A 27,071-nucleotide genomic window follows, 5' to 3' on the forward strand; every position below is an offset into this window, starting at 1 on the left:
GGGGTGATTGTCATCACAGTTGGCTGGGATAGCGTGTCCCAGGGCCAGAGCAGTGTGTGTGCATGCACGTGTGCACGCATTGTGTGTGTGTGTCTGGGGGTGTGTTCACCTGCTGTGCCACACTGCAGTTGCTGATTGGGGGGAAGAATCCGGGGGAAGGAAGAGAGTGGCCAGAGCAGCAGGGATGGAGGGCACATAAGAGCTCGAGGCTGCAGCTCTTGGAGGTATTCCAGGTATCTTGGAGGAATGGAGGCAGTTCAGCTTTTAGCAGCGGGTACAGCTGTTTCTGCGTGTCCTGGAATATCCACCCTGCTTGCAGAAGCCATGGTAAGGCTTCTGATCTTTATCTCAAGAGCAGAGGGAAGCGGGCCACAGACTCAAGCTCAGGAGTGACATGATCAGAGGTGTGCTTTGAAGGAGCACAGTGGCCACTGAGTGGAAGACAGATGGAAGGGCCCAGGGGTAGAAATGGGGAGGCCAGTTACAGACAGTCATACCAGTGCAGGAGAGAAATGGCGGTAGCTGGGATAAGGGTCATGGCTGCGGAGATGGAGCGAGGTGAACAGGCCTGGGTGGTGAATGGCATGGGGGAAAGCAGGGAAGGAGACTTCGAGAATGACCCTCAGATGTCTGCCTTGTGCAGGGGGGTGGAGGGTGGCACTGCTCACTGAGACTAGGAGCACTGGGGTGGACTCAGTGTGTGGAAGGGGGAGGACACACGATCAGGCTGTGCAGAGATCCTGCTAAAGAGTCTTTCAGGAATCTGGGCGCCTGGGTGGCTCAGTCGGTTAAGCGACTGCTTTCGGCTCAGATCATGATCCCAGGGTCCTGGGATCAAGTCCCACATCGGGCTCCCTGCTCTGCGTGGAGCCTGCTTCTCCCCCTCCCACTCCCCCTCCTTGTGTTCCCTCTCTCACTGTGTCTCTCTCTGTCAAATAAATAAATAAAATCTTTAAAAAAAAAAAAAAGAGTCTTTCAGGAATCTAAGTGAAGATATATAGTAAGCAATTGGATATTTAAGCCTGTCATGCAGATAAGAGATCCAACCCAAAGATAGCTATTTGGAAGTCACTCAGCATTCGAGGAAGTCAGATGCTGGCGTTGGCTGGTGAAAACGGGGGAGAGAGACATGTTGAACATAGTCCCACCAGTGTTTTTGTGGGGGTTAGTCCACGTGTACTTACTAAACACCTGCTTTGTACCGGCTACTATTCTAGGCACTAAGCAAGATAGACCAAACACACAAAGCCTGTGCTCTTGTGGCATGTATATGCTGGTAGAAAAGACCGTCCATAACCAAGAAAATGAGCAAATGTATAAGGTCAGCTAACGAGAGCAGCATGGAGGAGAAAAGTAAAGATGCCTGTTGCAGACAGGTTAGGGAAGCAAGACCTCTCTAGGAGATGACTGTTGAGAGACTCAAAAGAAGTAAGGGAGAACCACATGGTTTCTGGGGAAGAGCAATCCTGGAAGAGGGGGAAACAGGTGCAAAGGCCCTGGGGTCAAGAGTAAGCTTGGTGTTTGGGGAACAGCAAGAAGGACAGTGTAGCTGCAGTGGAATGATCAAAGGGAAAAGTGCTAGGCAAGGAGGTAGGTGAAATTGCCGAGGCCAAATGGTGAAAGGCCCGCAGGCCATGGTGAGGACTCGGATTTTACTCCGAGGATGATGAGAAGCCATTGAAAGGTATTACACGAGAGACGCTCAACCTGATTTAGGTTTTTAAATGATCACCAGCCCTGGCTGCTGGGTGGAGCATCGACTTGAGACACAGAGACTAAAGCAAGGAGGCTGGTTAGGAGGCTGAGGCGATGGACCAGGTCAATCTGGACGGTGGCTTGGAATAACGGGGAGACAGCAGAGGTGGTGACACCCGAGGATGGGCCTCCCTAGCCTTTTGGAGTGTCGTCGCCCTGGTTTGCGGTCTCAGCACACACCACACAGGGGCATGTAGGAACCAGGGTCCACCTGCTCAGCCCGGGGCTGTGTCTCATACCAGTATCAGCTTCATATGTCCAATTTCCAGCATGATTACTTACATCAAATCAAAATATTTTATTATGGAGGCCGCAGCAGTAAAAAAAACATATTTTCTGGGATGATCCAATTGACTTTACAGATTTACCAGCTGGCCAAATAAAAAGAAAAGTAGAGGAGAGTAAGTCAGAGTCTCTGTTCTCCTTTTTTTTTTTTTAGATTTTATTTATTTATTTGAGACAGAGAGAGTGAGAGACAGAGAGCATGAGAGGGAGGAGGGTCAGAGGGAGAAGCAGACTCCCTGCCGAGCAGGGAGCCCAATGCCGGACTCGATCCCGGGACTCCAGGATCATGACCTGAGCCGAAGGCAGTCGCTTAACCAACTGAGCCACCCAGGCGCCCAAATCTCTGTTCTCCTGAATTCCTAGAACTGTCGGGTGAACACAGATGCTCCACTGGGAATCATGAGCTGTAATCCCATAGGCAAAAACCCTCACTGTTTTAGTTTTCTCTTCTATTCTTTTTTTTAATTTTTAAAAATATTTTATTTATTAGAGAGCAGGGGAAGGGGCAAAGATGGAGAAGCAGACTCTGTACTGAGCATGGAGCCCCATGTGGGGCTTGATCCCACAATCCTGAGATCAGGACCTGAGACGAAATCAAGAGTCAGACACTTAACCCACTGAGCCACCCAGGCACCCCATTCTTCTTATAAATCTAACAAATACTGGCTAAGTTGGCCTTCCTGATAGGAAGGAAAGTTACTTGTGACCCCAGGAGAAAATTTCATGCCCTAAAGAGAAGCCTTGATGTCTACGTGTACTGGCATAAGGTAGAGAGTTAGGAGAGAGGTTTCCTGGAGCATCCGAGGCATCCTCTGTCCCCTTGACCTGCCTTATTTATCTTCACAGCACTGAGTGCCCTGAGACTTGCTATGCCTCTACGTGTCCCTTCATCTGTCCTTGTCTCATCCACTAAAATGAAGGCCCTCGAGGAGAGAGGACTCTGTTTTATTTGGTGCTCCTTACCAGGATTCTGCATGGCATATAGTATGTGCTCTACAAGTTCAATCAGAGGCTAGGCCTATTGTACCCACCGATGATTCCAGCTATGTATTTGACACTTAGCCAATCTGAGTGCTGTCACTTTAAAAAAAACATAAATTTTTTTGAGAGAGAGAACAGAGAGAGAATCTTAAGCAGGCTCCATGCCCAGCACAGAGCCTGAGATCATGACCTGAACTGAAATCAAGAGTCAGATGCTTAGCCGACTGAGCCACGCAGGTGCCCCTGAGTGCTGTCACTTTTAAGAGCATTGTGAAATGATCATTCTTAGGGGCAATGACTCTCTTGCCTGCTGGTGGTTCTGATGCTGGCACCAGCCCCAACAGTCAAGTATGTGGTCATATTTGCTGAAGTCTCAGGAGCTCGACCATCTGAATGATCACAAAAATGTAAGTGGTTTCCAGTGCTAACACACAACCAACAAAAGCATGTGAAACCATGCGTGTTCCATTGATGTTCTCTGAATTTGCACATGTACCTTCCACATGAACCCCATCACTGCTGGGTACTGGTTTATCTTGAAGGTAAAGGGTTTTAGGCATTTCGAATAAATGGAGCACCTGTACCAAAAGTTTCTGCTCCAGAGGAATTTTTTCCGTGGTGGCAGCATGCCAAGTCTTTTGATCAGGATTTGTTGGGCACTGGCGATTGTGATGATTGCTACCTTTCTAAATTAAAGAGCCTTATAGCCAGGAGGAGGTCATGACATTCTACTCTCTCACTCTATAACTCAGAAAGCTGAGGTCTAGAGGTTACTTGGAATATCTTCAGGGCTTTATGAGTTTGGATTCGGTGAGTTGGTGGTAAGAAGACCATCTTAAGTTTTCTCTGCAACTTCATTTATTCCGCAACATGTATCAAGCACTTCCAAGGAACGACCCAAGCTCCTTGCTAGAGACTAACTTCATGCATCCCCTTCTCTTGAAGAACTCAGAGGCCAGCCAAGCAAGTCCAACTTGTAAATAGGAGGTTACAAACGGAGTGTCACATGTGCCAGCCAGAACGGGCACAGGATGTTTCCATTCAGTGATGCAATCACTGAACAGGCGTTTGTTGAGCTGCTCTGGTAGGCCATGTGCTGCTCCTCGGAGGGGAGTAAGTCCGAGTTGCAGCTCTCACATTGCTGCCGGTCTGGGGAGTGGCTAAAATGCCAAGGAGTCAGAGAGGCTTTGAAGGAAGAGTAGGAATTTGGCGGGTAGAGAAATGGGAACGTGGAGTTGCTGTGGGAAGGAAGAGCCAGGCAAATGCAGGAGCAGTGGAGGGCACGGGCAGCAGGGAGATCGGTGATGTTGGGATAAATGAAGTGAAAGAAGGTGAGGATGCGGGACACCTGGGTGGCTCAGTTGGTTAAGTGTCTGCCATTGGCTCAGGTCATGATCCCAGGGTCCTGGGATCGAGCCCAGCATCGGGCTCCCTGTTCAGTGGGGAGTCAGCTTCTCCCTCTGCCTACTACTCCCCCTGCTTATGCTCTCTCTCTCCAATAAATAAATACCTAATATATTAAAAAACAAAAACAACAACAAGGTGAGGGTGGTGGTCGGTCAGGCCAAGGAGGTTACCTCTAGATCAGTGTGGATTTGGAGGCTGTTACTTTTCTCTGTCATCGTTTTCGTAGGGACTGTTGACAGACAGAGGTGGCACTCAGTCCCCTGAATCTGCCTGGAACCACTCCCAACTCACACAGAAAGCCTTGCCAAAGGATAGTATGGGAATATCGAGCCTCTTAGGACTTGCTGCCATGGTGCAGCTCTGGAATAGCAATGAAGGAAGGGAAAGAATGTACAATTGCAGCCCCCACATGGGACAGTGGCGTTCCGCCGTGTGCAGTCGAACAAGAGAAGCAACTAGATTCCCCTGGGCCGGGTACTATGGATTCTTCAGAAGTTGTGGTTCCTCCGAGAAAAGGCAAAAGGGAAAAAGATGGGACTGAAAACCCCCATCCCCTGAATTAATTTAAATAGGTAAATTGCTTTTGCGTCTCAGCAGAAATAAGCTATTTGATGTTCGTCTGGGTGATTGTCATGACTAATTTGTAGTTTTAAAGCAAGTTGATGACTTGTCATGAGTCAGAGTGACCCACGGTGTTTAATAATCTCAGATCCCAGCTCTGCAGTGTCTCTGCTTTCCCCAGCCGTTCCCCAGTGTGACCTCATTTCACCCTTGTGAGAGGCAAAGAGGACAAGAGTCTTCCAGAACAAGGGCCAGGGGCTCGCAGCTCCCAGCCCAGGTCTCTGTGTCCCGCACGTCAGCCTTGGGGCTGAGCCGTGCAGCAGGGCCTGTTACTCCCCTGGGAGGCCTCCCTGAGCTGCTTTCATTTTCAGTTTTCATTCCTTCTTGGTTAAGGAAGAGTTGACTCACCAGTTCAGTGACATGAGCAGGGATGTCTCTGGGATCCTAGGGACCAGGAAAAGGGTGAATGGCATAGTGAAGAATGATCGGGAACATATTTTAAGGAGAGTACACCTTCCATGCTCCAATTTAGGCTTTGACTGCTATGGATTTACAATATGAAGAGCAGATGTGATATTCTTAGTCTGGCCAGACTGAGAAAACCAGGTAACTGTGCAGTGTGTCAGGTTGTACAAAGGTTCATTTGATTCCACAAACCCTTATGGAGCGTGTGCAATGGGCCAGGCACCATGCTAAGACCTACGATCCGAAGGTGAGGAACACATAGGAACTGCAGAAAGTCCTACTTTGAGAGACACAGACACAAGAGCAGATAAAAGCAATTTCACGAGATGAGGGCCTTGATAGATTATCCCCGAGCGCCTTGGGGACACGGTTGAGAGAGCAATTCACTTTGGGGAGGCTGGAAACGGTGCGGTGTGGCAAAGAGAAAGGGACAGGAAAAGTCCCAGAGAAAAATGCCATTTGATCTGGGCCTTGAAGGAAGATTTGCCTCCCTGGTTGTTATAGGAATGCTAAACTCAATTCACAATTCCAGTTCTTTCTCATTGGAATAGACTATGCATGTGAATTTGCCTGGAATTTTCTCATTTGTTATGAATTTTTGCTATAGATGTTTTTGTTGTTTTTGACAATTGTGTCCTTAATTTTAACTGTTTTGTGATTTTTAATTTAGCAACAAAATGACTTCATGGTAGTTATTTAAAAGCTTACACTAGGGGAGCCTGGGTGGCTTAGTCAGTTAAGCATCTGCCTTCAGCTCAGGTCATGATCCCAGGGTCCTGGGATCGAACCCCCATCGGGCTCCCTGCTCAAGGAGGAGTCTGCTTCTCCCTCTCCCTCTGCTCCTTCTCTTTCTCTCTCTCAAACAAATAAAATCTTTTTAAAAAAATGTAAAAAATAAAAATTTACACTATACAAAAATATCTGAAGTCTTCTGTAAGTTTCCCCATATGCCCCCACTCCCCAAAATCACTGTGAACAATGAGGTGTGAATCTTGTCATACCTTCTTCTGTGCATCTCTACATGCATATCTTAACTGTTTTCTGAGAGCTGTTGCATTGTTTTACTGTGGACTTGTGGAATTAAGGGGAAGCCAGGGGATCAGGGCAATTCTATCATTTTGAAAATACAGAGAGTGAGGCCCGAGAGGTGAGGGGACACATCAGGAAGACAGCTCAGAGGCCTCCCCTCCTTCTCCAGTGCTCTGTCCTCTGACCCCCCCCCCCCCACTGCCCTTCTTCTGAAGGTCTGGCTCTTTTTATCTTTTTAAATAAAGGAATGCCAAGGTCTCGGACATAGAAACTCTTTCTAGTCCACAGGAGATATTCTTAGCTGCTGAGCTGAATTTCAGAGTCCCTGTCTCTCATTAACTTGAGCTCACGCTTCCTGCTCTAGGCTCCCAGGGGGCCTTCAGCCCCTGCAGCAGATCCGGTCTGCCACGGAGCCAGGGCGCTGCTCGGTGCGGGGGCAGGTAGGATTATGCACCTTGTGTCCCCGGAGTAGAGAGAAGGTGATCCAGGTTGACTCATCTCCTCCCAGGGCTCTGACTAGTGTGGGTTTCTTTTTTTTTCTTCCCAATTTTTTTTTAAGATAATAAAAACCATTCAAGTGTTTTCCCTCCTGTGAATACCTCGTACACTGGATCTTACCTACCTGGGTAAGAGAGCTAAATCTGGGTTGGAATGAAGCCAAGGAGGGCCGAGGGCTCAGGGCCAGTCTTGTTCCTTTCCCTTTGCACCACCTGCTTCTGAGTGTGTGCCATCTCTCGATTTCTGCTCCTCTTCTACCTCCCCAGTCCCAGGACAAGGATGCGTTGACAAAGGAGATTGGGGTGATTTTCCACCAGGATTATGGTAATTGCTTCAACTTGTCCTGGCTTCTGGTTGATTGGATTCCGGGATCCTATATTTTTAGCAGACCTTTCCCACCAAGCAGTCTCTGGGGAGCCCTCGGATAGCTGGGTGAGACAGAGGCAGCAGGGGGAGGGCCCTGGCCTCTGGGAGAGGCTTCCCATCTGCTGGTGCCCACACCCGGCAGTCCGGTGCGGTGGCTCTCTGGGGCTTCCATCTTGGAATAGCCTCAGACTTCCAGGAAAACTCGTACCTCATGGGTCCTTTAGAAACAGGAGGGTCTGTGTGCTTAGCTCCTTTCTGGCTCTGAGTCTGTAGGCTTGCAGGAACCCTAACCGCTCCCACCACAGCCAGAGCCCAGAGTCCCCCACCACGCTCATCCCTCCTCCCACAGCCTCTTCTCTACCGCTAGTCCCTCCTACCTCCCTCTTTCTTTGTTGAAATTATAAATACTTTTGAACCTATAAAAAAGTTGCAAGAACAATACAAAGAATTTTCACATCTCTGTCATCTAGACTCTCGATTACCATTTTACTGCATTTGCTCTTCCTGTCTATCTATAATATATACATGTATGATGTAATTCCCCATCACCCCTAAACATTCCAGTGTGTACCACCCCAAAGTAAGGACACTTTCCCACATAACCACCCTGCAGGCCTCCAAAGCAGGAAATCAGCATTGATGCAACACAACCATCTACAGACTCCATTAAAATTTTGCTAACTGTGGGCGCCTGGGTGACTCAGATGGTTAAGCGTCTGCCTTCGGCTCAGGTCATGATCCCAGGGTCCTGGGATCGAGTCCCGCATCGGGCTCTCTGCTCCTTGGGAGCCTGCTTCTCCCTCTGCCTCTCTCTCTCTCTCTCTGTCTCTCATGAATAAATAAATAAAATCTTTAAAAAAAAAAATTTTGCTAACTGTCCAGATAATGAGAAATTGTTCTCCCTCTCCCTCCTTCCCTCCCTTTCTCTCCCTCCTCCCTCCCTTCCTGCATGCTCCTTCCCCCTTCTCTCTCTCTTCCTCTATTCTTAGGGTCTCTCCAGACTGTATTTAATTGTCATTTCTCATCAGTCTCCTTCAGTCTGGAATGCTTCCTCAAGTCTTTGCCTGTCTTGCATGTTTCCTACAGTTTCCATTTTGCAGTTTGAACCTCAGCTGTGTGTCTGCTGATGTTTCCTTATGGCCAGACCAAGGCAGTGCAGTCTTGGTAGGAATACCCTAGTAATCATGCCCCCTTTCAACCCCTGGTGATGTTAACCTTGGTCATCTGTTGGTGTCATTGATTTTTCCCTTTGTCATTGATCAGTATTTTGTGTGTATATGGGTGGGGGTGGATATTCTGATATAATGCCAATATCCTGTTTTTCATTAAAGTTCCAACCACCAACCTTGGCATACATTGATACCGTCCGCCTGTATCAGCTGCCACTATGATGGTTCCAGACAATGATTCTCCATCTCTGTCATTTCTATTACATTTATTAGCTGGCATTCTACTGAAGGATGAGCTTTTCCTCCTCCCTCATTGATTTATTTTTTTTCATTCATTCTTTGTTTATACCTATTCAGACTCATGGGGTCCTATTTTATTTGATGGGTTATAAACCAATACTCTCGTGATTTATTTTGATGTTCAAATCTAAATGAGGCCAGTGGAAGTGCTCTCATTAGGCTGGCTTCTTTGTTCTTCAACATGTCCTCGTCACTCTTTGAGCATTTCCTTCCTTTTTGGAGCGTGTTGTCCCAGGGTGGCTTTGTACTTCCTCTGCCCCAGCCTTGGATCAGCCATTTTTCCAAGGTTCATTTTAGTGGAGGATGGTATTTAGACACCAAAATCTGGTCACTTGATGTGCTCGTTGCTACTGGTTGTCACGTGTGTGTCCATACATTGAGATCTAGTTCTGCATCTATCTACTTTTTAAATCCATGAGATTGTGCCAATACTTCCAGGTCTAGTCCAACACCTCAGGGTTCTTTCTAGGCCTTCCTCTTTCCCCATTTGTAAATCCCTTCAGACAGTGAGGAACCTGACTCCCACTGATATTCATCATCCTGACTGTATTGACTTGTTTGCTCAGGGTAACAATCTCCCAACCACTGGAGCAGCCCCCTCCTCTTAGAGCAGACACACTGCTGCCCACCCCTCTGCAGGGCACCCCTTCTGGTTCACTGCTCTGCTTCCTCAGAAGCTGACATCTCTGAGCCGGGAGGGGAGGGAAGGGGAAAGGAACAGAAGGGAAGGTGGAAAAACTCCCTTTCATTTTTTATCTCATTTCTGTTTTGGCTGAAAATTTAATGCAGGCAATTTGGGGAAAGGAATCAAAATTTATAGTGTTCCAGTGATTTTTTGGCCAGCAGCTTCATTCACTTCCTCATGTAGTCAGACTGTAGTGATAGTCACCCCCTCTTTCCTTTTCTACCATCTCGTTTGGTTCTCATCCTCTTTGCCTCTGGTTTCCATAGTCTGCCTTTCTTTCTTCCCTTTCTCTTTCTTTCTCATCAGTCTCAGGATTTGGAGTAGGAACAGTGATCCTTTTTTTGTCTCCATAAGCCCTGTTTAGATTCTTATTTCCTGTTCTGTTTCAGGGCTGCAGACTTCCAAATATATAATGTCCATGATCTTGCTCCACAAATAGGGATAAATAATAGAGCAGTTAGAAGTCACAAGTGTACAGGCTGGGTGTTATTTGGAGAATTAAACTTCTGTAACATAGAGTCAAATCTTGATCTTCTCTGGACAGATAGAACAAACTTATAGAGAATCCAGATTGAATAGGAAAATGGGACAGTAATATAAAGACCTAGGTATATGACCCTCTCTGTCTACATCCTTGTCTTTATTATGGGCAAGATCTTCTGATTAACCAATTGACCAATTGACCAATTAACCATTAGCCTTTACCATCGCATGAGTAAAGTGGAGTGTTGCATGAAGACAATGTTACTTAGAAACCCCTCTCCCCCACCCCTCTTTTTGTTCATTCTGGGGTCCTCAGACTTCTTGCCTTTCTCTGCTGCTGCTCTTGGCTTATTCTTCCCAAGATCCCAGTTCTTTCCTCCCCATCACAATTTCCCCTGGCCAGTGCTCCTTTGCCTCTGGGCCTGGCTGGATGGCAGCTAACTAATTTGATGAGCTGAACCAGTAGGTATTCATGAACAAAAAAGTCATGCTTCCTGGATACTACATTAGCATGTTAGCTTAAGTCCTCTAGAAACACACTGCTTGGCTCAAAGAAAGAGGAAATAATAAGTTTCAGAACACGTGGTGGGGGTGGGAGGAGGAGGTGGGCCTCAAAGTCCTCAGGGCACAACCTGGGGCTGCCTGCTCTGTGCGGGTGGGGGCCAGCCATGTTTGTGGGTAAAATAAACAGCTGTGAGAAAAGGAGGTGGAAGACTTGTATGTCCACATGGGAAGGTAAGCAGCAACTTTTGAGATGTTCTTGCAGTTTTCAAAGAGATGTAGCATCTCAGGACACCATAGCTTTTCTATTTGAGACCATCCTCTGCACTGGACAGGAGAAGAGTTAAATTCCTTGTGACATGTCTACTGTATTTGTACATTTAGAAATCAATTAGTGTAATTGGGGCAATCAGAGATGCTAAACAGAGGAGCAATTTACTGAGAACAAATGTCTGGAATTGTATATTTTGCCAATGGAATTTCTCACAGTTGGTACAAGAAAATACTCCAAATTAAATCATTCAGGCTGAATGTGACTTTTTTTCCCTTCTTCTTAAAAATGTTAAAGGAAACACAGCCTGGCTGAGATCTCCTCCCCCTCCTGTTGGACAGATTGCTTCTCAGAAAAATCCTCTAAATTGACATTTTACCTGAAAAAGAGCAAAGGCAGATGAAAAACTCCAGGTGTGTGTGCTTGGCATGAACACTTCTGCTAAACATGATCATAAAAGGGTTGTCTGCTCTATTAAGACCATGTGAAATGAGATCATACGAGGCCAGGTGTCCTTAGAGGCTTAGTATAGGGAGTACGTAGGATGTAAAGAGCTTCCAAGAACATTGTTCCTACCCTAACAATGAGAAAGGCCTGGACAATCTACAAAATTATAGTTCGTCCTGAGCCCGTCCAAGGGCTGAGATCACACTGTGCAACCAAGTTAACTGAATTCCGAAGCGGAGTAAGCCCCTCTGAAGAGAGGGCCACTGTGTCAGCTGAGGCAGAGTATGGGAGAAAGAAGCAGCTATTGTACAAGCCAAAATCTTAACAAGGTCAGTGTGAACTGCAGTGTGTCTGGAACCACAGGCCTCCTGTAGGTGTTCATGAAAAATATTGGGATAAGTCAGGAGATAAGAGAGAGTCTCCCAGGATGGCAAAGGAATACAGGAGGCACTTGGTGGCTTTGGAGGCAGAGGTAGAGGCAGGAACAGAAAAAGCCTTGGCTGCTTCCCCAGATTCCTCCCTCATGTGAAGCAAAAACAAACCCTCTCACCTTCAGATCTTAGGCAAAAACCCATTCTTCAGGGAAGGAATAGAAGCAAACTACCTCTGCCCCCAGGACACAGTAAAACCCCAGTGGTGCTGCAGGAAAGGTAGAGGCAAAACCCCCGTTCACCCGGGGGAGGGCAGGAGACTGTCCTGGCCCCAAAATGGTCTTGTACCAATAATGAACAGAGGTCTGCTACTGCTGGAAGAGGAGCAAGAAACTCCCACCCAAGACCAAGTATAAAGATAAGGTAGGTCTTGCTGCCACAGAGACAAGGGGAAAGAATGCTTAAAACAAGAGTCCCCCCCACCTTTGAGGTCCAGATGTAGGACCTTTTGTGGTATCGTTTGTAAGACTAAGTCTGGGCCAAGACCAAGGAGAGCTTCCCGGCTGCCTCCCTGCCCCATGACAAGGAAGAGCATATTACTGCTGGAAGGGGGACAGAAGCATGGAGAAGGACCTCAGCTGAGGTACAGGCATGCAGGGCTGGCTGATAGTTGAGGGGAGATCAGGAACACAGGAATCCCTCCAGCACCCTTGCTCCTACTCTAAGCTTACAGTAACAGCAGCCTCCATCTAGAGGAATCTGAAGACTGTAGTGCACTGAAGGTAACAAAACTCAGACCTAAGTCAACACACACACACACACACACACACACACGTAAGAAAAAACCAAAACCATTGTCAGGAGGCAAAGCAATCAACAGAAGCAGACTCAGAGATGACCTGGATGTTGGAACTATCAGATGGTCTTTAAAATAACTGTGATTAAAGTGTTAAAGGATCTAGTAGGAAAGGTGGACAATGTTAATGAACATTTGAAGAATTTCAGCAGAGGGATGGAAAGTATAAGAAAGAATCAAATGAAATGCTAGAAATTTAAAAAAAACCAGTTTTTTGGCAATAAGGAATTTCTTTAATAGGCTCATCTGGGGCTCTGTGGAGGGCATTGCATTCAGATCACCACAGTGATAGACTCGGAAGTGACTTAGGGTGACTATGTTGAAAACAAACAAATTAAAAATAGAGTCAGAAAAATACAAAGTCATAAAGAAGAAAGAGAACATTGATCCAGGATCTGGGATGGAAGCTGAGTAACACAATTTAAGAAACAGATCTATTCGGATGGTCCCTTTTATAAGTGGCCACTTTCTGCCAGGAGTGTAGCTTTTGGAGGGAGGTCTATGATGCAGGGAGGGAAGCAGCGGGACTTTCTGTGGACCAGGGCAAGGAATAAAATCCTGGATGTCAAACTATAATGGCCATGACCGGACCCGTGTGAGTGATCGTGACTGAGGCTTCATTCTGAGCTGCCTGGTGAGCAAAACAAGGAGAAATAGGCTTTTATCCTCTGATGGAAACCTACTAGTTCCTAGGGGCAAAAACAACAACAAAAACCACCACCAACAAAAAACCCCAAGCCCTTTTTTTCTTGGGAAGTCCAGATTTGTTTTCTATGTGGCTGTGCCCTAGAAAAGATGTGTGACCTTGGCTAGTCGTTTGACTACCCCGGACCTTGATTTCCTCAGCATTCAGGGATCCCGACATCCCATTCCACTCCATCCTCTGGGCAGGCAGGACATCTAGAATCCCTCTGGTTGGAGATGCTGACAAAGGCTCCAAAGAGCAGAGACAGATACCCTGGAGCATCAGCAGTCAACTTGGGTGTTTTCCTTGTTGAGTTGGCAACCCCCCCAGCTTTGAGGCATTCGGAAGCCATGACCGCTGATGGGAAGGGACCGTGCTGCCCAAGTAAGCACTAAACCCACAGCAGTCAGCACCATGCCACTCTCCCTGCCGCCACAGCCGAGTCCCCTGCGGGAAGAACACTGCAGCAGCTGCAGACACCAGCGTGCTCGCAGGGAGCCTTCCAGAACACTGCTGGCTTTCAAGAGGGGATGGCAGAACGCAGTGCACTGGGAGGGAGGAGGGGCTCCTGGGCAGACCTGCCCTGGGGTAGAGCTGAGGGCCCGAAGCGGCAGGGAGGGGCTCCAGGCTTCCAGAGACCAGTCCCTGGACAGATTGCTTTTCAGTGAATTTGTGTTTTGCAAATTGATTTGAGGGGAACTGGTTTACTGCCACCCAGTGTTCTTCTCCCTCTCCCAGATTCCTGTTCTCACAGATCACTGTCTCCCTTTCTGTTATCAAACCTGACGGGGACCCAGCCTTTATTGGATAAGCCTGTTCACACTGGGGTGTGAATAATTCATACTACTTGGGATGCTGCATTTAATGGTGTACACAATCTGCAAGGGGAAAACATCTTACGGTGATTTCTAGGCACTTGCATGAGGAAATGTTGCATGAGACAGCCCTCCCATCGCCCTCCAACCCCCACGCATCCCCTAGCCAAGCTGGCAGTGCTGACATGCAGAGATTTGGCCCACTGCACTCTGAGTGTTTTGGGGTGCAGGGAGGGCCCGATTAAATAGAAATGAGGTGAAGTTCCCTTCGGAGCCCACTTCCTCTTTGCTCTGCCACCCCAGGCACCTGTTTTATTTTCCCTGTTCAAGGCCCCAGTGTAAAAAGAGTGTTAGATACCTTCCGTTCTCCCATCCGAGGTACCTGTCCTCCCTCTCCTTATTTCAGTGTTTCCTCATTACTTCCTCTGCCGGTATTAGCAAAGCAACTGAACGCACCTGTTGAGGGTTAATGCGCTGCCACTCCCAGATAGAATATTTGAGTTTTAACGGGAATCTCTTGATGCTGACTGCTGGCGTTCTGGTGCTCCCGTGGGCAGGACAGTCCCTGGCCATGAGTATTTGGGTCCTGAATGCCTGGACACAAAGGGAAAGGGGGGATTTCAGGGGCCCGTGCTGGGTGGGGCTGCAGGAGGCACACCGTCGGGAGCCAAGGCCCTCCGTTGTGTGGCAAGGGTCTTTCTTATTAGCCAGAGCCTGCGGTGGCTGCGGGGCATCCCCTGAAAGGGAACATGCTAGAACGGCGTTGACTGAAACAGGAGGCAAGAAGGAATGGGAGACGGGGGGGAATGGCTGGTGGGCAAGGAGGAGGAGGAGGAGGAAAACACAACAGTAGGGCACAGGGAGTGCTGACTGACTACAATCATCTTCCATGTGGAGCCAAGATCTGCTCATCACTGGAAGCGAAATGAGTTCCATCATATTGTCGGAATTATGTGTGGCTCTAAGTTGCACTCTTTGAAGTCAGCTTTCGCCAGGAAGTTTCCCGGCATCTTAAGTGCAAGAATCAGAAGACGGGACATGCGAGAGAGTGCCAAGTAAAACCTTCTCTCGCACCTCGCCACGTACAGCTGGAGGTTTCTGTGGTCAGGGAGGGATCTGCTCCCGTGGACTGCCGAGCGGGTATGGATAGTGTTGGTTCTTCCCACCCCACACCGCACAATTGAACTGTCAGACAAGCTTTGACCACATTTGAAATGGCAAGGTGGCCAAGGGGCTATTTTAATACTGATTCTTCTGTCAGAGAAATCTTATAGCTGGGTGGTTGGTAGTATTTAATTCTCAAAAGACCTTACTTCAGAATGTATTTTGTTTTTTTACTAGATATACATCTAGCTCTACAAACGTTTAGGATACACTGGTGTTGCCCCTTTGCTTTTCCTGGTTGCTGCCATGAAAATTAAAGGGTGTTGAAGCTGTAGCACTTCCATGAAGTGATTGCCGAAAGCCTGGCCAAGGTCTGAATTCGGGGTCACCCACTGCCTCAGTGAGAGCTTCTCCACACTTAAGATGGAGATGAGTCCAGGCAGTGGTGGTCTTGTTACCGCCCTGCGTTCCTATTATCTGGGACTTCTGCGGAAAAGAACTTGGAAAGGCTGGGCCAGCACCACTCAGGGCCCCTCCCGTTCTTCCTTCTGGCCCGTCACACATCTCTTCACAGGGAAATGGCCTCATCCCAACCACTGGAACAGCAGAATGCATAGTCCCCTAACCACACTCTTCCTGCCTCTCTGCTCTTTACAGAATGGGCTGAACGGCTTGCACCTGGCCTCTAAAGAAGGCCATGTGAAGATGGTGGTTGAACTTCTGCACAAAGAGATCATTCTAGAAACAACAACCAAGGTACGTCTCTTAGGGAGTGGGGAGCTTTTCATTGATAATTCAAGTGTGGGGGTCCCTCATGTCTTGTCCCAAACTTGAGAGAAACCCAAGCGTGCCTCTGAATTTCTCTTGTCTTTCCCATCGCTTCCTAGTTCTACGCATCCCTGAAGTCACCTGAAAAGCACAGGACCCTATTTCCACAAAAGAGTGGGCTTTTCTTTATCCTCCTCGCTAGATTATAAACCTAGAAATAGAACCGTTTTCATGGCTTTCTGTTTTCTTGGGGTCTTTGATTCCAGCGCAGGGGCTAAGAGCACCAGAAACCCCACAGTCAGGTGCCTGGGGTCCAAATCCCAGCAGGGATACTTCATGCTCTGTGACTTTGGGCAGGTTAGCTAGTGAAAAGTCTCAATTCCCTCCCTCATCTATAAAATGGGGATGATAATACTTGGTTTCAGGATTCAGATGACAAAGGAACAGGCATCAGCAAATATTGGTGGCTATGTTTCTACTGAGGCCGGGAGGAGAGGGCCAGACCATCGCAGTTATCCTTCCCCAGCAATCTCCTTGGTCAGCTCCACACTTCCTTCCTCCCTGCCCTGATTACCCTGAACAGCATTCTCAGCTCCTATTAGGAGGCACTGGGCAAAGGCTGCGGTCCCAGCCCTCACACCATCATGCTCTTCCCCGTAGCCCCAGGGACGCGAGCCCAGAAACCACATCACGGAATTATGCACCTACAGGTTGCAAAATAGGTTTTATTTCTTACGTCCATCCATCCTGTTTGCTTAGCGAGCAAGATGCTGCCGCGGGCATTTCAAAACAGAACTACACACAAAAATCACCTCTCTCTGCTGACTCGAGGACTGCTTCCTCTTCTCTTCCTTCCCGGTTGCTTCCCGCGGTTTTCCTCCCGGCTTTGTCCCGCCGGCCTCTTTCTTCCCATTAGCTGTTTCTTACCCCGGGGTGCTCTCACACCCAGCCCCAGTTTCAGTTCCGGGCGGCAAGCATGTTTGCCGCCTCTCGAGCGGAGAACCGGAAGAACACTAGGTAGACAGCAGATATAATGGTTATGAAGAGCATTACCCAAATATTATGAAGGTACGGTCATCCCTGGTGGTCAAATCCTGTAATTTTCATGCCATTTCCCGAAGGTGAAGAGATCACGCCGGTGAAATAGACAAGAGTTGTTCTTCCCAGACGTCTGTGCAGTGTTTTTTTTTGTTTTTGTTTTTTTATCCCTGACAAGCACCAGTGGTTTCCACCCTTCTTCTGTGGACGAAGGGGACACGATTAGTTTTCCTTCTGGTGCTCCCACGTACCTGGCTGCCAGCAGCGTGCCATCTGTGGGCTCCAGGCGAGCGGCGCCAACAGTGCGCTTCAGCGTTTTCGCTCTTGCCGAAGTTCCCCCTTTGATTGTTATTTTGCAAGCGAGCGCTTGGTGTGTCTTTGTTATTTATAGGCTTTTTTGTGAGCCAACGTGGTTTCTGAATGCCACACAGAGGGAGGAAAAAAGGTGAAGCAGAAACCGTGGGCTGAGCAAGAGTCCTAGCAGATTGGGGAATTCTAATGGGTCTCGCAAGCAGGAGAAAGATTAAAAAAGGAAAAGAGTAAAAAAGCCAAAACCAATATAGTTTCCTAAGCTGTGCTTAGAAATTTTAAAAGCACAAAACAAAAGCATGCGTGTCCCCATCCTCCTGTCTCTGCCTCTCAGAGGCCCGTGCTCAGCCTCTAGGCTGGTGGGAGGGAGAAAGCCCTAATCTCCCTGCTCACATCTACCCCTCACCTGCCCCAGCTGCCTCCCTTCCAGGAGCTCCAGGACCCCCTGCCAGTGGACAAAGTGGGTCTTTGTGGATCACACGTAGCTAAGAATTTTTTTTGCTTCTTCGAGGGCATGTTCCTTCATGCAGAGGGAAGGGTGGAGGAAACAGAGGCCCCACCTCCTTGCCCTGTGACCCTCACCCCAGGGCAGGGCCCTCTTGCACTTTGCACAGTGTGCACGTGTGTGTAGGTGGGGGGTCTGTTCCCCACGGTCTCCCCTTTGCTCTTACCCATCACCCGTGCTGCCCTCAGCCCAGATCCAGAAGGTGGGCCAGGATCCATAGTCAGGGTTCCACGTGGGCCCAGCTGCCCCCCTTCCCCCGCCGCCCGCATGGGTTTCTGTGGGGAGAGCTCCGATGTCGTGTGATTTAAGGCAGAAAGGGGCAGGTGGGAAGCAACATCTGACATTGCTTCTTGAGGGCAAGGAGGCTGAGTGTCCGTCATCACTATACGCCCACGCCTGGACTAGCGCCTGACGCACATGTGCTCAGTGTGCAGCAGACGCGTGGATGGGCACAGCACTTCCTTCTAAATGGGGAGACTTGGAGATCTGAGTCCTGATTTCTAGAGAAGGTTCTGGTGCCAACAGCCATGTCCCACTTGGTACAGTGAGTGAGTCGGACCCAGGTGCCAAGGCCTCTAACTGTAAGCTCTTTGGACTTCTATGAAAAATGATTAATTAACATCTATACCTTCATTTCTGGCACTTATTCTCTGACAGATATTTGAGGAAGAACCCTTTGGTTTATCAAATGGAACTTAAGGAGAAATCAAAAAGACACCCTTGGGAGGTGACAAGCAGGGCCCTCTGGCCTGATACGGGCCACACTTTAGAAACAAAGACCTGAGCCCCCTGCAGCCCCCAGGAGCCCTCAGTGGGACTACCTCTCCCACCTGCAAGCGCCTGGGGCCGCGCTGGCTGGGGGGCCACAGAGCTTGGCTCCCGTACTGGTCTGTTCCACCCGGGTGAGGACACTCTTCTCCCAGTGGCAGATGGCCCCAGTGCATGGACTGAGTTTGAAGTCCCTACTTGTTGGGGCTTGAGTTGCCTGAGATGGATTAGCAAGTGTTTATGTAGTTTAGGTAAATTATATACCATATGAACTATAAAAAGATGAGTTCATTTGAGATCTCTGCTCCTTAAGTAGCAGAGGGACAGATGGGCCCAGATGGGTCCCGTTTTCTCCCGCCTGCCCTATGGACAGAAGCTGTTGGTGGGGGTGCGGGGGCTGTCTTGCCTGCCTCTCACTGAGCAGGGGTGCCAGTGGGATCACGTAGGTGAGTCAGAGAATGGGCCTGTGTTCCAGCCCCAGGACATCTGGGAGGCAGGAGGAAGACTGGCAGGAAGGCCAGCATCCTGATCACAAGCAGCCTGCCAGACCTAAACCCCGTCTACCAATTGTTAAATACCCAGAATGGATCTGGACAAGAAAATCTGAGTGTTCTAGTCACCTCCTCAGAACCTGTCCCCAGTCCCTTTACATATTTCTGCCCTTTCCTCTCTTCGCCTCTCAGTCCTCTGTCCCCCCTTGGCCCAGCTTCGGGTGAAGGGCACCAAGCCTACGGCCTCTGCCAGCCTCCTTCCACAGGGCTCTGGGCCTCGCGGGGGCTCTGTGTCGTCCTGCAGTTGCAGCTTATGAGGAGCTGGAAGTCCACGGAAGCCCAGCTTGCCTGGCAAACCTTTCAGTGTGTGTCCTGAGGAATGCTGACTCTCTGTCAGCTGATGACAGAATGCTATGTCTGCAGGCAGCAGATTAGGTGTTGAAAAGTGGCTTCTTTATTCTTTGGCGTGATTTTTTGTGTGGAGAATAGGAAGGCTTTTCCTCCTTGGGCTTTCAGTATTATTTCAAGGTGTATAAAGGGTCAGGCATGTTCATGGGTGTTGTCTACCCCTTTTGGCCATGAAGAACGCCCACTGTCCCCCACCCCACCCCGTAGCCTTGTTAGTGTACCCTTAATGGTGACTTTATCTTTGACCGTCACAGTACCGTTGACAGCCTGGTGGGAAACCTCCTCTGCTTCTTCTCCCCCATGTGTTTCAGAAAGGGAACACAGCTCTGCACATCGCTGCCCTCGCCGGTCAGGATGAGGTGGTCCGGGAGCTGGTCAACTATGGCGCCAATGTCAACGCCCAGTCACAGGTAATGGTCCTCTGGGGTCCCAGGCCAGAGGGCGTTGCCCTTCTTCTCCACCTGCATTTCTGTAATATTGTGGGTGCGTGGTGTAGATTAATTGGCAGTGTGTCTCTAAGCAGTAATGAAGGCAACCTTATTATGTTTTCATGCTTCTATTGCATATTCTACGAATGATGTGGTTGATCATTGAGGGCCCCATCTCTGTTCAGTTAAACCAGCCAAACAATATATCTAGCTATGACTCACGTGGGGAGAGAAAGCCTGTTTAGGGGTGGGTGGGACATGGGGGGTTCACAAGGAAGGGAGTGAAAATAGAGGGTGTGTGTGTGTGTATGTGTCTCGTGCAAGATGCTGATGTCCATGGAGTGTCGCCCCCACCTGGTGGCCTTTGTAATACTCCAACTAAGCCATTTCAAAGTCTGGAGTTTTTCCAACAGGAGATATTGGTGGGGACATGGTCCTGTGGGCTAGGTGAAAGTAGGATGAAGAGAGAGCTGTCCTCAAGTTGAGAGGATTGTGCATCAGGTTTAGCATCTCTCCTTTTGTGGGTGAATGTTAATGACTTTTGCTCTTGGTCTACAGAAAGGCTTTACACCCTTATACATGGCAGCACAAGAGAATCACTTGGAAGTGGTTAAGTTTTTACTGGAAAATGGAGCTAATCAGAATGTAGCCACAGAAGTAAGTACCTGGGGCAAATGGCCTCACTACTGGATGCCCCCGGGTGCAGGACACCGCTGGGGGTGTACATTCCTGGGACATGGCTCGAAAGACTTCCTTTGTCGCAATCAGTGTAGAGTGTCGTTGTGTGCTCTCCACCTTCTGATCACTGCACTAATTCCGGGTGCTGCCGGGCTATGCAAGGGAAGAAGAGACAGAGTCATGGGTCTTGAGGAATGCCCAGACACATACCAGAGAAATGACATCAGACTCAAGCTTGTCCTTCCCACACTAAGCACCACTGAAGGCCGGACCCTAATGAGAAAGGATCCTGCCATAAACCATGAGTCACTTCAGCTCTGGTCCTGAGTTTTGTCATTGACGAAAGGATGAAATTGAACTAGATAGAGCCAAAGCTTCTCTTGACTACTAACATTCTAACACTCAGCAGTTAGGTGACTTTGTGCTCATTCTGCTTCGCCAGTTCATGGGGTCCTGTGCCCCTCGGCATACAACTGAGGAGATTAATGACAGTAGCTCACAATCAAATCCTCAGTTCCTGGCATAGTTTCTAGCATTTGGTAGGTGTTACTAATACTCGTGCAATGAAGAATGATCCTCTGCCATGTTGAAGGGTGCAAGGGAGGGTAGGCAAGGAGCACTCCTAGCACCCAGTCAGACTGGGAACAAGTTATAAAGGAAAATGAATGGCTCTGGGCTCGGGGAGATTGCAGAGAGAGAAAGTGGGGCCAAGAGAGGTTTTAGGGCAGAGGTGGCATTTAAACTGAGCTTGACCGATGAAGAGGGCTCTGAATGGTAAGAAAGTCATTGCAGGCTGAGGGCCCACCACAAGCAAGAGCCCTGAGGTGTGAAAGCGTGTGTCCTGCCTGGAAGACAGTGAGTGGTCGGGTGGGGTCGGAGCAAATGGATCTTTCCTCCTTTCCTGTGGCCAGGACGGCTTCACCCCTCTAGCAGTGGCTCTGCAGCAGGGTCACGAGAACGTGGTGGCCCACCTCATCAACTATGGGACGAAAGGGAAGGTGCGCCTGCCTGCCCTGCACATCGCGGCGCGCAACGACGATACGCGGACAGCCGCGGTGCTGCTGCAGAATGACCCCAACCCTGACGTGCTTTCCAAGGTGAGGGCGGCCTTCGCTGGCCGCGGAGCCGTAGGGCTGACCCCCAGCTGTTCCCCGAGAATGCACCGCAGCCGGAGGTGGCAGCAGCCGTGCACACGGAGCACCACCAGCCCCCACGGGGCCTCCAGGTTCCCGCTAGTGACCTGGAGGAGCTTTAAACCCCCTAGTGAACACCCAGGAAAATGTGCTTGGTGTGGAGCAGGGAGCGTTCTTGTTACTCCTGGTCATCCAGGAAAGTATCCAGGGCAGGCTGGCTTTGGGATCTGGCAGGTGGTGTTCTAGAATGTATGCCCCTCTTTTCCTGGCTGGCCCCTGGTGGAGGAAGGAAGGTGTCCCTACGTGGGGAGGTGAGAATGGGGAGGGCTCCCCAGGGGCTTGGACTGCTAGCTGTCTGATGTTCTAAGGCACTGCCGATCCATTATCTGTAAGTTTAGGCTGTTGATGACTTCTGTAGTGGGAGTGGATCGCCCTGAGCTATTCACATGGTCCCTCAACCCCACGGTCGCTGGGTTTTGTCTGGGAGGCTGTTGACTGGATTAGGCACGGTCTCAGGTTATGGGACAGAATGATGACGATGACCCACCAAGGGGTCCAAAGGGCCGCTTAGGCCAGCCAGCTGAGTCGCCACGCCCTTTTAGGGGGCTGAAACAATCTCTAGAGTGAAGATCATGGCCCCTGTAACACTTTGTATTCATTAATTAACATTTCTTCGTAAGTAACCGTTCACATAAGTGGGCCCTGCAGAGTTTGAGGTAATGCTAGTCCGTGGTTTGTCCACAGGAACCACAAAACAAACAATGGGGGGCCCTCAGAGGTGGGACCCAGCTTTGACTATGACTTGCCGCAAAGCCTTTCCAAACCCCTTCAGCAAACCTCTCCGTCTTGGGTCCTCGGGCCCTGCCGACATTTCCAGAATCCCTGTCCTTATTCTGAGGTGGAAATGGCAGAGCATGGCTTGTGACAAGTTGTCCCCCTCTGTTGTGCCCCAGACGGGATTCACCCCCCTCCACATCGCAGCTCACTACGAGAACCTCAATGTGGCCCAGTTACTCCTCAACAGGGGTGCGAGTGTCAACTTCACGCCCCAGGTAAGGCCCTCCGGCAGGCCCCGCTCTCAGGCCTGGGCTCTGGGCTTGTCTGCCCCTCACTGTGACACCACAGGGTTCCTCCTTAGGGCCCGAGTGCCCTCGGGGGAGATGGCCCTGGTGTCTCTTAAGGCTCCTCCTTAATGGGTGTCTGATATCTGCCCATCAGTTTCCATTTGCCCATTCTCGAGGTGGGAAGCCTGGGGGGCAGGGTGTTCTGCCAGTCTGTTGTGATGACGCTGGGAGACAGGGCTTGGCCAGATGGCTGCGATTAACCAGGATGCTGTCCTGTCCTCATAGGTTTTGAGATTGTTCTTAGGTGAGAAGTGTCCTAAAGAGTAGGCTGAAAGTGGCTTCTTGCATTGCTGCCACTGTAGGGCTGGGGGGACACGGGCGTGGGGTGCAGAGCAGCTGCATTCGAGAGGAAGATGCCACAGCCTGACAGGTCCCTGTGCCTCCCCTTCCAGAACGGCATCACGCCACTGCACATCGCCTCCCGCAGGGGGAACGTGATCATGGTGCGGCTCCTGCTGGACCGCGGGGCCCAGATAGAAACAAGGACCAAGGTGGGTGCCAGTGAGCTCCGTGGCAGGGCCAGCGGTGGGAGTTCTGCCTTCCAGAGCCCCTGCTGGCATGGCGGGCTCTCCGTGACGGGCTGGTGCTGGGCCTCCAGCATCCCGGAACAGCCCGCAGTGGGAGCCAGGAGGCAGCAGGAGACGCAGCGAGATGGGCTGGAGTCGGGCTGGTCCTTAAGGAAGCATCCTCGCTTCGGTGGCTGCAGGGGCACTGCGGGCCGTCTTCCCTCCAGTGGCTCTGATAGGTGCCTTTGGGGCTTTCTCTTCTGGACTCTGTCTTTTAAAGGATGAATTGACACCTCTCCACTGTGCAGCTCGGAATGGGCACGTGCGAATCTCAGAGATCCTGCTAGACCACGGGGCACCCATCCAAGCCAAAACCAAGGTTCGTAGCTTCCCTTCCACGAGGAGCATCCTTTCGGCAGGGCTTCAGGTCAGGCCAACCCAGGATCAAATCCCATCTCTAAAAAACGGGGATGCTAATACTACTAACTGAACCAGTGTGATGTGTACCCCAATGCCTGTCACACGGGAGACCCTCGATATAGCTCTAATTATTAGCTAGATCAGGCACGGCACACTTTTTCTCTAAAGGGCCAGGTAGTCAGTATTTTTAGACTTCGCAAGCCACGATCTCTGTTGCAACAATTCAACTCTGCCATTGTAGTAGGAAAGCAGCCACGGATAATATGCAAACTAGCAGTCGTGTTCCAATAAAACTTTATTTACAAATACAGGCGGCAGGCCAGATTCTTCACTGAGGACTTCCCACTTTTCACTGGGAAGTATGGTGTGACCTTTGTGAAATTCTCTGAGTGGCAACTACCTGTATTAGTTTGCCGGGGCTGCAGTAGCAAAGGGCCTCTCACTGGATGGTGTGAACCACAGCGGCCTGTTGCCCCACAGTTCTGGGGGCTGGAAATCTGAGATCAGAGTCAGCAGGGCCGGTACCTTCAGAGGCTATGAGGGGGGGATCTGTTCCAGGCCTCTCTCCTGGCGTCCAGTGGTTGCTCGCACTCTTTGGCATTCCTTTGTCATCACCCTGACCTCTGCCTTCATGTTCACATGGCGTGGTCTCTGTGTGTGAGTGTCTGTGTCCAAACTTCCCCTTTTTATGAGGACAGCAGTCATACTGGTTTCAGGCCCCCCCCGAAGACCTCATCGTAACTAAGGACATCGGCAGTGACCTGATTTCCAAATAAGGTCACGTTCTGAGCTCCTGGGGTTAGGACTTGAACATGTGAATTTTGAGGTGACACAGTTCAACACGGATACTAGCTGTCACGCAGCCTGACTGTGTGTCTCCCTTGCTGAGAATCTTTTCATGGTCCCTTTCTGAAAGCTAACATCCCAGTTCCTGAGCTCACAAACTGTCATGATGCCACTCCTGCCTGTCCGGAGCTCAGCTCCGCACCCCCATCAGGCTTGGCCCTCCTGCAGCTTTAACTGCATAGATAGAGCTCCCCAAGTTCCCCGAGCACACACTGCTCCCTTCGCTGGGAGGTTCCTCCCCTTCTGTCTTCCTAGAGAAGTTCTAGCTCCCGGCCACCTCCTTCTGAAAGCCTTCTCCCCCATCCTCCCTCCTGGAAACTCTACCCTCCATTGGACCTCTGTGCTTTGATCTTGCCTTCCCTGATGTTACCACACTGAATGGCAACAATGTATCTGTTTCTACCTCCTTTGCCTATGGGTCCACAAGCTTCCTTCCACCAGGGATTATGTCTGTTCTCTTTTGTTTCTCCAGAGCTTAACCCATACCTGGTGCTCATTAATCGCTTAATAAATATTTGTTGAATTAATGTGTGAAGGATCGAGTAAAGAGTCTCCCCTGTTTTTAATGTTTGTTTTTTAAAGAGATTGCCACCTAAGAAACAGTGAGAGTCCTTAAGGAAGTTGTTTTAAGTGATGTGTGTTTGTTAGGAGCAAAGAACAGAGGGATTTAGATCTGAGTTCCATGTTGTGGTCATTCATTCATTCAAAAGCGCATGAATGAAGGACCACTATGTGTGTTTCGTGCTCGTATGGAGATTGTGGGGCATATGAGAGATAGGAGGCACAGTCACTGATCTTAAGAGACTGCTAAGTATGCAGACACATACCCAACAAGTTAATTACAGACACAATTCAGCAAATCTATGAGGAAGTCCGAGCGAGTGGGACAGAGAAAGAAAAGCCCGCAGAAGTCTAGGGTGGTCAGGGAAGGCTTCCCGGAAGAGGTGGGCCTGGCTTAGAGAATTTGATGAGGTGGAAAGGAGAGCGGAGTCAGAGACCAGCATGAGCACAGGAGCCAGACGTGGAAGCATCGTGTAAGGAAGAAGTAGGAAGCGAGGTTGGAGCCATCGCCTTGAATTTCCTTTGCAGCCGCTCGTTTCTCCCTCTTCTTCCAGAATGGCTTATCCCCCATTCATATGGCGGCTCAGGGAGACCACCTTGACTGTGTCCGACTTCTATTGCAATACAACGCAGAGATAGACGACATCACCCTGGACCATCTGACCCCACTCCACGTGGCGGCCCACTGCGGCCATCACAGAGTAGCCAAGGTCCTTTTGGATAAAGGAGCCAAACCGAATTCCAGAGCCCTGGTGAGTGGGAGGCCACTAGAGAGGGCACCAGAGGGGCAGAGGAAGGGAAGCAGGACCAAAGCTGCATGGCTGAGCCTGGTGGGAAGGGCCACTAGTCGGTGCCTGGAGGTGCCCCGAGACTCGGGGCCTGGAAAATGGTGGCACCAGCTAGGGCCCAAGAGGCATGGCAACACACAGGCGGGATGGTGACCTTCACACTCCCCATTCTGCACCTCGATGACAGGCTGAGGTCGTGGAGGGGGGGGATTGGGCCCAGGAGACCTCACTAAGAAGCGGTTCTGTGGTATGTGTGTGGGTTGGGGTGCCACTCCATCTCAGCCAGCCTGGAGCTGCAGAACAGGGTTTCCTTATAGGCTGCCTGGCTTTTGTATCTGCTTTGGGGGGTGAGTGAAATGGGCCGAGCTAAGCATCCTTCCTCTGCTCATGGGCTTAGAGTTTTCCTAGTGCTGGTGTAGAAGTGAGTTCTCGCCTAGAGTCTCTGGCTCCTCTCGCTCTTGCCCCAGGCCGGGCGTTCCCAGGATAGTGTCAGGGGTCTGGTGGGGTCAGAGTTCTGCACAGAGCATGCCCTTGACCACCATCTCCTCTCTGCCTACTCACACAGGGGAAGGCAGGGGAGCTTCCAGGGCTCGAAAGGATGGCTCCTTCATTCATTCAGAAAGCTTTCACTGAGCTCTTGCCACATGCCAGGGACCATTCTGGGGTAGCTGGGGCATTTCTCAGCCTCAGCACTACTGACATTTTGGGTCTGATATTCCTTATTGTGGGGGGCTGGCTTGTGCCTGGTAGGATGTTTAGCAGCATTCTTGCCCCCCACCCCCCCAGGTGTTGATACCCTCCTCCCCTGGTGGTGACAATCAGCAATGTCTCCAGACATTGCCAAATGTCCCCCCCGGGGTGGGGTGGGACAAAATCCCCTCCCCCCACTTCGAGAATCACTGCCTATCAGAGTTAAGCCCTGGGAAAACAGACAAAAACAAACAAACAAAACTCCCTGCCTCTGTGGAGTTGATGTACACAGTAGAGCTGCTATCCCGAAATCCACTTTACTAAAAATGATCAGTGGTTTCAGGGGAGAGGGAACATGATTCGCTTCACAGAAAGTGCTCTTTATTGTCAGTTTCCCCTGAAGGAAACTTAAAACGGCAGTGCGTCCAAAATATGATTAAATTTTTTAAAAAGGTTTATAAACAACTCGTTCAGGAACGTGCTTGGTGCCTAAAGTGGGAGCCAGCTGCCTCTCGGGAAACTGACCGTAACCGGAGTCCAGGCAGTGGGCAGAGGTTGCCTTTTCATCAGCAGGGG

At 49.9% G+C, this 27,071-nt stretch overlaps 1 protein-coding gene across 1 annotated transcript in view; it reads left to right on the forward strand.

Moving 5' to 3' along the window:
• ANK1 (ankyrin 1) overlaps positions 1–27,071 on the forward strand; it is a 127,435-nt gene that overhangs the window by 39,645 nt on the left and 60,719 nt on the right. The window contains exons 3-10 of the mRNA XM_035003964.1: positions 15,692–15,790; positions 19,633–19,731; positions 20,308–20,406; positions 21,339–21,524; positions 22,514–22,612; positions 23,077–23,175; positions 23,471–23,569; positions 25,572–25,769. Of these exons, the coding sequence (XP_034859855.1) occupies positions 15,692–15,790; positions 19,633–19,731; positions 20,308–20,406; positions 21,339–21,524; positions 22,514–22,612; positions 23,077–23,175; positions 23,471–23,569; positions 25,572–25,769 (978 nt within the window). The remainder of the gene's footprint in view (positions 1–15,691; positions 15,791–19,632; positions 19,732–20,307; positions 20,407–21,338; positions 21,525–22,513; positions 22,613–23,076; positions 23,176–23,470; positions 23,570–25,571; positions 25,770–27,071) is intronic.

Source organism: Mirounga leonina, unplaced genomic scaffold (assembly GCF_011800145.1).
Source record: "Mirounga leonina isolate KUSES-001 unplaced genomic scaffold, KU_Mleo_1.0 Mir_128, whole genome shotgun sequence".
In the NCBI taxonomy this organism is placed as follows: domain Eukaryota; kingdom Metazoa; phylum Chordata; class Mammalia; order Carnivora; family Phocidae; genus Mirounga; species Mirounga leonina.